We start from the raw sequence: 15,758 nt of genomic DNA on the forward strand, positions 1-15,758 counted from the left end.
TTTGTAAGAAATTACACAGAGAATAGTGCATTCTGGGCTGATCATGCACAGAATCGTATTGCTCACTGTGTGATTAGCATAGACAATGGGTAGCTAGGGGTTAACAGGTTTTAGAAAGAAATTATAGCAGTAACGGGTGTTTATTCTAACAATATTAAAGGCTTTATGTTACTGTTAGATTCTTCATGGCAAGCAAAGACATAACCTTTTACTAAACCTACCTCAAACCTGTACCATTCTTTTCTTGGGCCATTTTCTATATTCCTGTATGAATATGCTACCTTCTTTTTGAACTGATTTTACCCTCTGAGTCAAACATAAGTGCAAGATTCATCTCTGAGGAAATGTGGATATAAAAGATGATTTAAGTGTTAATGTTTTTATTTTTGTGAAGACAGTGCACTTTTCAGTTAGAGAAAGATATTATACATCACCAGTGAAACAACTTCTTGACGCCTACGCTTCTAGCATAGCCAGTCTGTGTGACTTTGACTTAAACCCTTTTAAGAGTTACCATTTTTATTCTGTTTCATGTAAAAAAAATCCAGCTGGATACAGCTGACATTAGGCCTGTGTTACATCAACAGCCAATATGTTTGCCTCATCCTGGTGAGCCAGGAAGGTCAATGAGAATACAGTGTCTTTGGCAGCAGATGAATACTGGTGGCTTGCCAAATTCATCATATACAAGGTCTTTTTTGGCTCAAAAGCTACCCTAATTGGGCATCCTGGTGGCTAAGGGTCCACGTGTACCATTAATTGCGCTGTACTGGGTTCAAGTCTGGTTGAGGAAACCTTTGTTACATGTCATTCTCTCTCTCTCCCCCAACTCTCTTTGAGTTTTTATCTAATAAAGTCCCCCAGGCTGGACTGATCTCAACACATTCTCCTACATGTCTGTGGGCAGTCGGTGCTAGCCATTTCCTGATGAACTCCTGTTTAAATATTCATGCCTGCACTCTTTGGCAAGCTGTCTGTAAGAGTCCCAACTGGGCTTTCAAAACACATCAGGTGATGGAGGCAGGCATCTGCTGATTGGTTTAATTATGCCTGATGACAAATGATTTCATATCAGTTCCTAACAGAGGTAGCCTTTGTCTCCAATGTCAAGGGGTTATCTGCATCCTAACAGTTGTGTTCATATTGTGGGCTACCTCTTTCCAAAGTTGTCTTGCATCATCGGCCCTTTGGGGACCTCGATGCAGTCACAGTGACTCTGTACCTGCTTGACAAGTAACTCAGTGTCCTGCATGGAGAATCTTTTACAGCAGAACTCGGTGTCCTGCAGGGACAGAATCTTTTACAGCAGAACTCGATGTCCTGCAGGGACAGAATCCTTTACAGCAGAACTCGTCCTCAGTCACGACAAAAATGACGGTAGGATATGGCAGGGATTTAGCGTATTAAGACAGTTAGTGTGGTGAATTCAAAACAATTAGTCTCGGTATCAAAACATGGTATTGCAACACAAATGTTCCTGCAGACATTTGGAGATTAATTAGGACTGCAGTCCAGTTAGTCGTTCATGTTCCTGGACCTTGGTATTCAGCATGGAGGCTCACTGTTGCATTCTGAGGCACCTATAGCACATGGAGTGAAGCCAACATTAATGCCATTACTGTACTTACACATGTGCTTTTCTTGCTATGACAAGTCAAGATGTCTAGTCTGAGAAAGGTTTATAAAGTTACTATAGTATTTGTTAAAAACCTTGTCCAATAAAGTCTTTTAATTTTTATTGTAAGCTAAATAGATGGCAACTTGCTTCCTGCTTAATTTGACTCTATTTAAAGCATGAACCTGTAAAGTTGCAGTGGGATGTGATGGCAGAACTAGGAATTCCATAACTAGTTAATTAGTTAGCAATGCATTTTTATCAACGGTTTTCTAATGAAAAATTCCTTTTAATGATCTGGACTCTTATTAATTAGTCTGTTAAATTAGTCGGGCTCTTATTTATTATTCTGTTAAAGTTGTTTGAACTGAAAAAAAATCTCATTGTAGTTTATAGCTGTAACTTGGAGGCTTTACTGATTAAATACCTCTTAATGGATGCTGAGGGACAACTGCACTGTTGTTACTATTGAGAAGACGTGTATGCTGCTAACTATGCGGTGTGTCCACGGTGGTGCAAACACAGAAACCAAAACCACATGTAATGCAGATTAAGGACCCACTTCTTACCAAGTTTTTATTCATTTATTGTGTGGTCATATTACTTGGGACAATATACTTGCTTGCAGAGAAAAATACTTTTTCTTTTACAGAAGAAAACCGCAACAGCCGTTTGAAAGACCTGCTTTCCTATTAAAACCCACCAAAGCTTTGCAGTAGTCTCGGGAGGTTAGCAACAGGGAGGAGAGACTTTATTGGATCTTGAAAAATGTACATTTCCTCCTTGGGCAGCCTCCTATATATATCACAGTGAAAGAGAGACTATACAATTTTGTACATACTGCTGTGTTGCTAATTGTGCAGGGCAGGGGATTCACTTAGAAAACCAAGGCTAATTATAGTGCCGTATCAGTGATCTCCCAGGTGGCAATTTAAACCCTGCAGTAAATACACTCTAAAGATAGTTTCACTAGCTGTACTTTTCATTTAGAGTGGCTCATAATTCTTTCAGCTTTTATAGATAGTATGATATTTTCCCAAATTGTTCAAGGCTTATGCTGTAGGTGTACCTAACCATATTGATCGAACGATAAACCAAGGTCGCGGCTCACCTGATTACTGGGGAAACTCACAGTACACAGGCAGCATCGGCCTTCTATGTTGACTTTGACTTGTTTTCATGTTTGACAGTTTCTGCATAGTTGTCAATAAAATGAGACCGGGGCACATTCAAAAAGGTTTCTAGCTCAATAGGGTGCTTGAAATCTTCCACGTGTACTTTCCAATTAAGTATTTTTGACTCATGGTGAAATACATTACATTTCACAGCTTCTCCTCTGGCAAATCATGTGGCTTTATGATTCAGCAGTAAAAAATGACAATATGGAAAATCCTGATTATTTCATAGGATCTACAAGTTTTGGCTTTGGGTCATCCCAATGATGAGAAGTAGTATTTGATCTAAATGTGGCCTACTAATCTTTATAAAACATTTTCCATTAGTCTCCAGGTGCATTCACATCACCTAAATCTGCCATTCCATAGAAGCCATTTAACAAGGTAATTGATTCTCCCTTTACAAGTTTACAGGTTTGTCATCATTTGCATCATTGACTAATCTGCCACTTATTTTCTTGATTAAGTGAATAATCATTTAGTGTGCATAATGTCAGAAAATACCGTCTATTAAAGTTTCCCAGATCCATGGTGACATTTTTTCAATTTTTGTACCATCCACCTATCTTCGTCTGCTTATCCGGTATCGGGTCGTGGGGGCGGCAGCTACAGCAGGGGACCCCAAACTTTCCTTTCCCAAGGCACTTCAACCAGCTCCGACTGGGGGATCCCGAGGTGTTCCCAGGCCAGGTTGGAGATATAATCCCTCCACCTAGTCCTGGGTCTTCCCCGAGGCCACCTCCCAGTTGGACATGCTTGGAACACCTCCCAAGGTAGGCGCTTGGAGGGTAATTTTAGTAGATGCCCGAACCACCTCAACTGGCTCCTTTCGACGCGAAGGAGCAGCGGCTCTACTCCGAGCTCCTCACAGATGACTGAGCTTCTCACCCTATTTCTAAGGGAGACACCAGGAAGGAAACTAATTCTAAAGCGGCTGCTTGTACCCTGGATCTCGTTTTTTCGGTCATGACCCTTTTTGTACCAACAGAACAAAAACCCAGCACTTGCTATCACTGAAGGAGCTAGGATTAGAGGCAGTCCTGTTGACTGCTAAACTAGCATCTTGAACAGAAGCAGCGGCTTGGTTAACGCTGACTAAGAGCTGAGTGTCAGACAGCAGGACCCTAATCACCCATGATTACAACTAAGTCAACACAAAAGTGATTAACTATGTTAGCGTCACTCCCCTGCTCTGATTATAAATGCATTTTAGTGGTGGCAGAAAATTGACAGATAAAGTTGGAGTGACAGTATTGTTTGTCCCTGGGACATCTGTCCAGCTGGGTTAATGTAAGCTGCAGTGAACAACACATCCGCAATTATTCAAGTATCTTGCTGTAGCCTACACTGATTTTGTGTTGAACATAGGTCATGTCAGTGGTTGAACGGTTATCTAATGGAAAACATCCAAGTTATCCCATGAATCACTAATGATTAATCAATAATCAATTAAGGTGGCTCACTGTTTAAAGAAATTGCTTAAAATTTGCATCCTGACTATCGATTGATCGTTTCAGCTCTGATTATAACAATCTGAACATCTGTTCTCTCATGTACTGAGGAGTTAATAGCTCCTTCAAATGTCTGTCCAAGGGCTAACAGCAGGTAGCATGCATTTTCCTTGGTCTTGCATGAAGTGTAATATTCAACAATAAGGATTACTGATGATGATGATTGTGGTCATTGCCTGGTATTAATTGAAAAGTTTTTCTTTGTTACTATTAAAGTTGAAACACACCGTTTGATTGAATTGCTAATTAAATATGCTAAATAGAAAGAAACAGCCACACTTTATTAGCAAAACAGTCTTTTATTAGAAATATCTTGTATAAAAATGAACATGCGCTACACATTTTTTTTTCTCTATAGATAATTCATAAATATCCAGGCACTGTAAATTCTTTTTTTAATCTTTTTTTTTATAATTCAGTACAGAAAGCAGACATGATCAATCAATTTTAATAACGTACATTAACTTGCCATTTAATTTCAGTCAGCACTTATATATTCTATGTAACACAGACAAAGTGTTTTAGAAAAATAAAGGGGAGGGAGGGGTGTTGTGGCAAAAAAGCAGTAAATTATCATATTCACAAACACAAACAATCCCACAAACAATACTTTATCAACTTATGAGAAAACATTTGCGGCAACACCCTAGACTTTAGTTAAAGCTGGGAGAATCATTGATTAAACCAAAATATTAGTTATTAATAATCCTCTGCAGTAGTTTTCCTTCTGGACATTACACCTTTCTCTCAAATTGTTCACATGACTTATCATGAGTTTTGACATGCAACATACATATCTTTGCATCGCTGACGATAACATTAAATGAGACAAATTCCAGAGTTACTGTTTATGACAAATACTTTAGAGACTGGCAACAGAAATGGCATTTACACTTAATTATAAATTGTACATTGAGTCTTCTCTTCCTCATGATTGACAGGTAATGGATTCAACAGGACGACACCATGAAGATCCATGGAAAAATGGCAGATGTAGTTCAATGGGTATGAGGCACGGAATGAAGGCACTGGCCTATATTTATCAAGCAGCTTTACACCCGCCCCCTTTTTCATCGAAAAATGAGAGGTTGTCAATATTATGGTGATACTCAATGAATGTATATAGAGCTGCAGACTTTAGTACTAATTCTCAGTGGGATCCGCACCAAGAGCGACCTTGTCACATGCAGGGTTACAGTAACAAGGTCCGCTTTGGCTAAATTAAGTGACTATTTAATTTATTTATATGTAAAAATCTGACAATCCCCAAAATACTATTCTCTAGGATTAAACAGGGCTATAGTATTAGTCCTTTCAAGGTTGTATGGTATAATACTTCTTAGGAAATCATATAGTTATGCCATCCACCTAATTACCATTACTAACATTTATGCAATTGGTGTCTTTGTCCCCAAAATACTATTAATTGTGTCACCAAACATTGCCACTATAGCCTCAAAATTCCTGACCCAGAAAAGGAAATCCTTGCAAGGAACACAAATTACATATGCATCGATCACAAATCCAAAGACGTTGCCATGTATTACTTTTTAATTCTTCACAAATAAAGTGTTTAGGGACAAAATGTGTTTTTATTCTCGTTTTACTCCCAGACAATTTAAGATTAAGATGTTTTTACACACAGAAATACACAAATATAGTATAATTTATTGGAGGGAATTCCAACTGCAAGTGTGTCATTATTGTGTCAAGAATTGTGCCTTTTTTAATGTTAGCTGTGATGGTAGTTTAACAAATAAGGAAACATGAGTTCTCACAATCATCCCACTGCAATCATTCAGCTGCTTGAATTTGCAAATGCTTCATTAGCGCATGATAAATAAAGGCCAATAAGTCTGGGATGTTTAAGGTATGCTTCGACAAATCTTTAAGTCCTGCTGACATTTATGGAGTGTAGTGTAAACTATGAAGGTATGCCATGACAATATGCTTTTAAATGAGCTCCTTTTGTGTTTGAAATGACTCTTCGTTAGCAGAGGGGAACCCAGTGGGTAATGGTCCAAAATGACAGCTCCACTGTGAATGACAATTGTTGCATTCCAAAGACATTGACAACACAGCACAGTACACGTGATGCTCGCACAAACATGCTCTAGGGCTGTACACTAGGTTTGCCACGATGATGGCATCATTTTCATTATTATGAAACAATTATAAAAATAAAAAAAACTGGGATGAGCCACTGCTTTATTTTCAGGTGTATCAGACATGGTTATTTCATGTAGGAATACTGAATGTGCTGTAGTAAGGCATGTACAGTTTGAAGAGTACTGCAGCTTTCAACCCCAATAATACCAGGAACCAAAAATAATGACCACATTGTTATACGCTTCCATCTTGTCGACTGCATTTGACTTGAACATAAACGGAACACTTTCCCCCCCCGTTTTTGTTGAATTCAGACAAACGATTCATCCTCGGAGAGCTGAAATTGTGTGCTTTACACTTCAGAAGAAAAATAAAATACTGTAGACTACAGGTGGTTCACTTAGCCTGCATCTGGAAACGTCACTGCTCAATGCTCACTTACGTCTCAGAAAGGGTGGGAAGAGGAAAATTAACTGTCCAATCCCCCTAACATCTCCCTCCTGCAAATCTACTAATTTCTCATAATTTTGGCATTCAAGCCTTTACCTGATTCTCTAGAAAAATATGACATCCTTTCACTTTATGGAGTGACAATTCCCATCTTTCCACCCCAGTCCTCTGTGCTGTAGCAGCGTAGAAGTCCTTCAGTATTTCCCCAGTATTCCCCAGAATCAGGTGATTTCTCCTCAGACAGGCCCCGGTTCAGCTTCCACTGTTCGTCTCTGGCTCAGATGGCGTGGTTACTGTAGCTTATGTATGTCTGTTTGGAAGCCAAAGCTGTAAGTGAAGGTGTATGACAAAGAAAGAAAAGGGTTACAAAAAATACAATGGGTGAGATTCAAAGAGGTGTAAAACTGTAATTCTTAAGAGCACAAGTTTTATTTATGGATGACTTTAATAAATGAGTGGAGGTGGAACCAGTCATAAGAAGACTCTAGAAACAGGACTGCGATTCAAAATGTGTTACAGTAATAAAAATAAAACATAAGAATTTTTTTTCATTAGTTATTAGACTCTGAAATGTAAAAAAAAAAACATAGTGAAAGAAAAATGCTCACACAATCACAATTTCCGAGCTAAACAAATCAAATCTTCCGATTTATTGTTTTGTCTGACCAACCCCAAAACTGAAAAAATATTCAGTCTACATTGATATAAAAAGAGTAATCCTCACATTTTTGAAGCTGTAATTAGAGAATCTTTGGGTTTTCTGCGGGAAAAATGACGAAAACCTTTAAATCGCTTATCAAAATAGTTGCTGATGTTTTTTTGTTTGTTTTTAAATCAATTAATCAACTTATTGTTCCATCTCTCAGACAACTTCCTAGCATTGGAAAAAGCTGCTGTTGCAGGTTTATCATTGATAGTTATTTTACAGCTGTTTCAACAACATATCACCGTGAAATATGTTTCAAGACGGTGATGCAGATGCGATCAGACTCCTAAGATGAGGCAGTAGTCGTATAAAAGTAATTACCTGGTATTACAGTTCTATTAATGAAATTAGGGAAACCTCTGTCATGTTTTCTTCACAGCTGATTCTATCATCCTATAGAGCCACCAAGCAGATCACAGCAGTGGTACAAAATACAATAGTAACCATTCAAATGCAAGTTTTTTTACTACATGCAAAGTCCTGAGATTTCTCTGTGCACCAAGCAAACATGCTGCAGTCAGTCTATTACAGTAACATTTTGAATTGTAAAGCATATTAGACATTAGACACATGTGATCTGACTTGGCACTGTACGTATTGTCATCAGTGTTTGATAATAGTGCTCATTGTTCTTACCCATTCTTTTCATGTTTAAATGGAATTTTATATCGCTTGTAAATAAAATACATAAGACTGATGACCGGAGGGCAGACCACAGTAAGAGCAACAAGCCCAACCTGTTGGTGAAACATGACTGTCATACAATACAGCACCTGTGTGCATGTGTGCAGTCATGCTCCTATGCACACATCGGTCTGTGTGCAGGTGTCAAGAGTGAAAATGTGCGTCTTTATTTAAATAAAACTGTCATCAGTGAGCATGCTCAGTGTGGTGGTAATCACACTACCAATCTGCCAATCTGCCCACAGCAGCCTTGGCTGATTGAATATGTCAGAGGGTATGAATCCAATCAGAAGACAGCTGAAAGCCAGAGCCAGGGAAAAAGTGCTATAAAGGAGAGACATCTAATGGTAAATGTTTCTGTATATTTGTCAGTGCCACGTTTGGGTGTATGAATAGGGACGGCGTTCTCGCCATTTCATCCAAAGCATCTCTTCCACGAGAAGCATTGATAAATGAACCTTATTTGAATATTTATGTGCTGCAAGGCCAAGATAAAGAATAGATGGTCCAGAAAGAATTGGAGCTGGCAGATCCATCTGTCTTTTCCTGCTCACTATTATTGTTGTTGTCATCGTCGTCCCATTACCACAAATTCCTCCTTTTGTCAACAGGGAAACAAATTACAGGGGACACATAGCTATGCTTGTCTTCTGCACTCAGGCAGAGTGGTGTCATCTTCCCACATTAACAGGCTCCATGCTTATTGGCCGTTTTACATCACCGCAAACCAATATCTACCCAAGGTTAAAGGTGGATTTGTGAGGGCGGGATTTCTGCCTTGTGTCATTCAGGGTGATGCATTTTAGCCAGGGGCAGACGGGATGCTTTGTGCATAGTATAGGCAGGCACGGGTGTCGTGGTAAACATTAGCAGAAGAAGCGTGGTCACAGATAATAAAAGGGCAATGTCATTTTCTAATAAGTTTACCTGAGAGTCTAAAGTCCCTCACAAGGCTCCCCTCCCTCAACACAGTCTGACACATAAGCACAAAGAGCAGTTGTTAGATTCACAGTTCAAACCAGAGCACGAGAATCAGCACCTACAAATGGACTCAATAATAGGATGCGACATAGCGAGTCCATTCTAAGGTTGAGGAAAAAGTAAACGATGCAAGTGTGGGCGCAGTTTTTTTTTTTTTTTTGTCCTAATACACATCATTCTGCACTGTTCAGCCTGTCAGAGTATACAATCAGGACTTTCAGTAATCAGAACATTTGGGGTTGCTTGATTGGATTTAAGCATGCCCCCCACACAAGCACAGCCTACTCATACACTTAATCTTGGTGATTGATATATCCTTTTTTCCCCCTAACACTGAGCTACCCGTTTCCCGAGGCCTTCAAAATCACAATAGTGTGTGGGCACCCTGTCACACCTGATTCACAAATCCAGTGTGGTCAGAGTTGGTGAAAATGGAACAATTTGTTCTGTTTCATGTATTCAGAATGCAGAAAACAGACATGTTTTTTTGTATTTCAATATAGAATTTGAGGAACATACAAAACTAATTAAAAAAAATAGAATTAGATCTGTCTTAATCTAAGAAGAGTTTTGTATATTACATTGATAAACTGCAGGCTATAAGAATTAGTTCAACCTTCCATTATGGGGATTCGGGAAAATCCCAAAGCTGTGCTAGCTAGATGCTGTTAGTTGAAGTATCTCCTTTCAGTTGTAATTATTACCACAGTTCTGTTTGTCATTTCCAGTTGCTCATGTTCAAAACAAAACTATGATATAACATCACTTTAGTTGGCACTGAAATGGCATCCTAATTTCTAGCATGCTCATGTAAGGCTTCATTTCCTGAACTGCTGAAGTGCAAAATAACAATGCCATCAATTATGTTCACATAACAGAAATTTGTTATTTTCAAGCAGACATATGTATTTAAGTGCTATCATTTTACAAAGAAGCAGCTGCCTAAAATCAACTCCTGATTGAGTTCCACTGGAACACATTTCATTCTTTCTTTTCTCTCTTGCTCCATCAGGCGTGATACCAACCTTGTGTTTCAAGACTTTCACAGAGTTCAGACTTGGCCTCTCCATTGGGCCTCAAGCCACCTTTGGGGTTGAACTTGTTGGACATGGTGGCTGCAGTGACCACAGCCTTCAGGCTGCGCTTGCGCTTGGGTACATTCTGCTCTGGATGGAAGAGCACCACGTAGACCTTAGGCATGTAGAGCATTCCCAGAGAGACCGATGCACTGAGGCTTACGGAGATGGTCAGGGTTGTGGTCTGGATATACATCTGTATAACGGAAGAGACAGCGGAGACACAAGCAGACAGAATAATTTGTTGAGGCTACACTGACTGATGGACAGTGATGTTCTCATTATAAAATCTCTGGATGAACTGAGCGCACTTACTGTAGAGCCTGCTAAGTTTGAATAAGTCTGGGAAAATTGAAGTCGTATATTTTATTCCAATAGCCAATTTTACAATAAATCAGCAAGAAGAAGAATGGTTTCGATATAACACCAAAGATTATTTAGTATGTTAAAACAATGTTTCCCAAATTGTTTCAGTGGTTCATTAACTTCTTTGAATCATAGACACTTAAAGAAATGGACCACCAGATCCCGTTGCTCTGGACGGAGACCAGTGAAGTCTATCAGAAGCATTTTTCCCGTGATGGCTGAGCGTTACTGCGCAGCCTCCAACTGAGCCTGATGACCTAGATGTGACGTGGGCAACCTGTCTGACAGTTGTAAGTCTTCAGGTAGCTGTGCCCAGAAAAACCTCAATTGTTCCGAATCTTGCACAGACGGAAAGTGTAGGTACAGTATATGTAAGGAGATAACATAGCTACAGGCTAATTATTGATAACTAAAATGCTAGTTAACATTAGTAATGAAACCTAAACAGCCAGTGTAATTCCAAACTGTCTGCAAGCTTCTCCTGACAATACGGAGATTTGTCAACTATGCAACAGCAAGTCGCTTGGTTATGACACAATCGTTAGCTTATTTTTACAAAAATGTCTGCTACGTAGCCATAACATGAGGTATAAGATAATGGAGCCTTTTAAACATTGTTGTGTTTCTTTAGAAATGAACAATGGACAACTTAATTTTTTGAACGCTTCAAATGTAAAATTATTCGCTGTCAAAGTGGCGCCAAAATGAATGCTAGTCAATGGAATGTTAACGGCGGGTGAGTGCTAGGTAGCATTAAAATGGCGCCATAAGAGCTACGCTTCGTGGACGCCCGCTTATCCCCTTGGTTCGAATGAGACATAAGAATAATGATAATGGTAACAGTAATGGACAGTTCCACTTCCAACATGTAGGGGGGCCAAAGAGGAAAAGTGCTTGTGTGCCTATTGTAAAGATGCTGGTTGACAAGTAGCAAATGCTTGGTTTGTAACGTTAGCTCATTCATGGTGGGTAATAAAGGATTATGACTTCATTCAACACGCTCAGTTATTTTTAGTATGATTGTTTTGACCACGGTTAACAACTCTGGGCTAACCCACAAATTCATCAGTAACCTTAACTGTATAGATAGACAACGAATCTAATGGTAATTTAGCCAACTAGCACACCTCAGTATGTTTGCCTCACTCTCCCAGCGCTGTAAGGCTTCAGTCTAGATGAGAGCTGACAACAGCCCCAGCCTGGGGACGCATCCACAGTCAGCCCTCAGCCAATTAGCAGCCAGCCCGGTCAGCACCTAACTCCGGTGCTAAGAACGCTAACGGCAGTTTACTGAACCGTCGGTAAACAGACCCAGGCGCCCGAGTCAGAACAGCGTCCATTCGTAATGTTACAGCTTCCATAGCGTTACCGGTGTGTATATCTGTTTTTACCCTGAGGATTTGGACAACAGCGTAAGGATTGTGTGCCTTCTGAAGCCAATGACAGATGCAGCTCACAGCTGGGTAGCCGATATATAGCCCCAGGCAACAGCTATGGAACGGAGAGAAACGTCCTACAGCATATTAAAAGTGCCTGCAAGTGATTTTTTTTTCCTTCTATGATTGTCATCCCAGGGCTCAGCAGAGTCACTCTCTGATTTGTATATGTAGGGAATGTGGTGAGTCAGCACACAGGTTGTAAATATATAATAGGTAGATCATATTTGATATTGAAACATGCACATGAAACATGAGAAAAATATGATTTCTTCAGTTTAAAAGTGTATTTTCATTTATAAGAATAATACAAGTCATCAAAGTAATAAAGTGGAATTACTCCATCTTTTCACAGTACTTTGGTGTAAAAACCATCAATTAGAAAACAGAACAGCTGCCTTTGCTTCTTGGAGTACAATGCTGAGGTCTTCTGAAGTTGATAAACACAAAGCGAAAAAGAGTACAGTAGAAACAGCTGGCAGACATCCTTCAAAGAGCTTTGCCTGAGGTTTTGTCTGACATTACATTCGCAGACTTCACAAATTAATTCTTTCGTCTTTTGGCATGGTAATAGCCCACAGGGCCCGAACCACCAGCATGTCAACAGTTATGAAGTATGCTTCCCAACATGGGGTCATGACATATGTTGTCTGTATGTCAGCTTGCACAACATTTATCTTAACGTTTCAAGATGTTAACGGATTTTTTTTCTTCTTCTGGTGGTCGACTGTTATCGTGTTTTTAATGGCCGATATTTTGAGAGCTGGGCGGCTGATGGTCCATATGTAATGCCGATATGTTATTGTTTTGTATTTTGAATCTGATAAAATAAACAATAAAAACAAATTAAATTATTATTTTTATTATTTTTTTGTGTTTAGTCTATGTTCAGTTGTAGACTTTAACTTGCAGCATAGTTTTATTGTGACAAACATCCTTTTTAAAAACGTTGTTGCGTGGATGGCCCCTAAAAGGCTTTACAGCTACACTTGCTTACTGTCCCACAACCATCCCAAATGACAAATCTGATAAATGTTTTACCCATCTGGAGTTTGAGTGGGGGCTGGGGGCCCTCATATTATTATAGTTTTTTTAAGCCCTGTGAGCTAGTTTAGCTGGTAGACGGGTTTCTACCATCATGACGCTGATGTCTGCTTGTGGAATGGTGAAACTGACACATGAGGGAGCACCAAGATGGTCTGCGGACGATTGTTCATCGCCAGAATAATGTACATTTGAAGAGACCACGTGATCAAAACTACCTCAAATGAAAGTAACCATCTTTGGGGTAAAATGTGTTTGATGAGTACTTTGATTTTTTTTCAATTTGGCCCATGTCCCATCTGCTAACATGAATGGGGTGAGATTTAAAGTCTATTTTACAGCCAGCTAGCCACCAGTTTTGGCTTTACTTTTGAGAAGCTGTCAAGCTATCCATCTGCATATACAGTCTGTCATTCTGTGACATTGATATATGTTGTTGTTATATACATTCTACAGTATGTCATGCAGTGACAATGATGTTGATGTTGATCATGTGATGTTAATGTAGTTAAAAAAAACTAACTATAGGGAAGCCTTGCACAAATTAAATTCCATAAGGCCATGTCAGATAAGAAAATAAAGATGTCGGTGCAAAATGGAAGTGATAGGGCATTGTTGTCCAACATACTGCAATGTGAGCATTACCTGGGGAAGGAGGGGGAGTGTTGTAATCTCTTGAGGAGATTACATGTGGCCTGTGGTGAGTTCGGAACAATATTGCTACCCCTCTGGAGTACAGAGTGGAGTCACTCTGTGAGGGGAGCCAAGACCCTTGTCCACTTCTATTGGCCCTAGTGACATAATTTTCTCTGACACGCCAATATGATTGCCAATCTGCTCCATCGGTACAGCAAGTACAAGCCAAACCAGGGCTGGGCACAGGATCCTCAAAAGGCTCAGCTATTATGGAGTTTCTTCAAAGCATATTGCTCCTTTATGTCATTAGGCATCACATCCCTTGTCAAGGCAGCTGCCAGACCTGTCTACCTATATGCAAAGCATGCAGACAGAAACCACTTCCACAGCTCTACCGAGCCCTTGTGTGTGTGTGTGTGGTGTGTATGTGTGTGTTATATAATATATATATATATATATATATATATATATATATATATATATATATATATACACACACAGGAAAACGCAGGTGTAAATAATGAAATGAATGATGGCTGAGTTTGATTTATAGTAGCTGCTTCAGAGTCCTGGTTTTGTGCATGCTGGCTTACTGACATAGGGCACTGGGATACGTGACTAGAAGAAACCATCATTAATGCTATTAGTAACACTTGTGCTGTTCAAAAGTCAAAAGTTCAGCTATGAAAAAGGCTATGTCTAATTTGGTTTGGTTACATACATTTAACGTTTCTTTGGAATGGTAACACCATTTAAAGGGACCAGATCATTATAGGCCATAAAATATCATGCTCCAGTAATTTCATAAATTTGCTACTGAATGAGTATTTTAATAAAGTAAATACATGTTATGTGTAGTCATATTAAACAAGAATTGATTAATATTCAATGGTGTATACAAGACATTATTCAATGATAAACGGATACAATCCATCTGGGAAATAAAAGGAAATTGCTTCACTGAAACTGGAAATAAAAAAGGTTTGCAGGATGATGTTTAATCCTGATAGGGTGTTCTTTAAAACTTAATGTTTTGTGTTGTTTTTCATGGTGTAAATTAAATCATCATTAATTCTTTTTGATAACAACATAACAATTTTCCATTCGTGTGAGCGGCGATTGGATTGTTAGACCAAAATGATTTCTACTCTTAGTTCACCCATCTGCTGTTCAGTTGGCTACCTGTTTCATCACTGGCTGTGTTAACATGCCACCTGATAACCTTAGAGTTGTCCATATAGCATGATCAACTTGATGATAGAATATTCCTTTCTACCTATGGTGTTATGTTAACACATTTCACAGTTCACCAGCAACACAGTACAGAAAAGATTGAGCCAAGTTATCGGTTAGGTAGCGTCATAGCCTTAGGCAACAGCCTTGCTGCCTGTTGATGCTGAAGGGCTTCCACCAAATCTACAGCACATCGAGCCTAATGGATTCGGCCACAAGCTTATTCCAAATGTATGGTAGAGTTTGACTTGCTGTGCTGTCTATTTTGAAGTATTGAAGCCGGTTGACACAAAGTAAAGGGAACATTAAAACATGACTCTGTGTTTTGCTCTCCCAATTCTCTCTTCTTGATGACATATTTTTTTCCTGTGTTACTTGGCAGGCTGATACTGAAAGCAAGAACAAGTGCAAATTATATTTCTCAAATGTTGTCAATTGGCTGCCATAGTGCAGTTAGCAATTTGAAAGAATAACATTTGTACATTGTATTTGAGCAACTGAAAAATGATCTTCATATACAGATTTTTGTTAAACTGAGGAGAACAAGAGAGCCCTAAGAACTTATCCCCACAGCATGTATTTGTTGTTTAGGAATTTGCCTTTACAATTACTGCGCTAGAACCAAATGTCCATGTACACTTATGCATTACGATGCCTTTTAACATACACTCATTTATGTTCTTGGCAAATCAAAAGGTAAACACTATTTTACCCTGTTGGCTATCTGAAGGCTACT

General features: G+C 39.2%; 1 protein-coding gene across 1 annotated transcript in view; it reads right to left on the minus strand.

The window, feature by feature from the left end:
* Positions 1–5,373: 5,373 nt before the first annotated feature.
* Positions 5,374–15,758, minus strand: part of LOC116692869 (metabotropic glutamate receptor 4) — a 192,861-nt gene continuing 182,476 nt past the window's right edge. Inside the window, exons 10-11 of the mRNA XM_032521443.1 lie at positions 10,257–10,503; positions 5,374–7,187 (exon numbers count right to left, since the gene is read on the minus strand). Coding sequence (XP_032377334.1) covers positions 7,138–7,187; positions 10,257–10,503 — 297 coding nt within the window. The 3' untranslated portion in view covers positions 5,374–7,137. The remainder of the gene's footprint in view (positions 7,188–10,256; positions 10,504–15,758) is intronic.

Source organism: Etheostoma spectabile, chromosome 7, assembly GCF_008692095.1.
Source record: "Etheostoma spectabile isolate EspeVRDwgs_2016 chromosome 7, UIUC_Espe_1.0, whole genome shotgun sequence".
Lineage (NCBI taxonomy): Eukaryota > Metazoa > Chordata > Actinopteri > Perciformes > Percidae > Etheostoma > Etheostoma spectabile.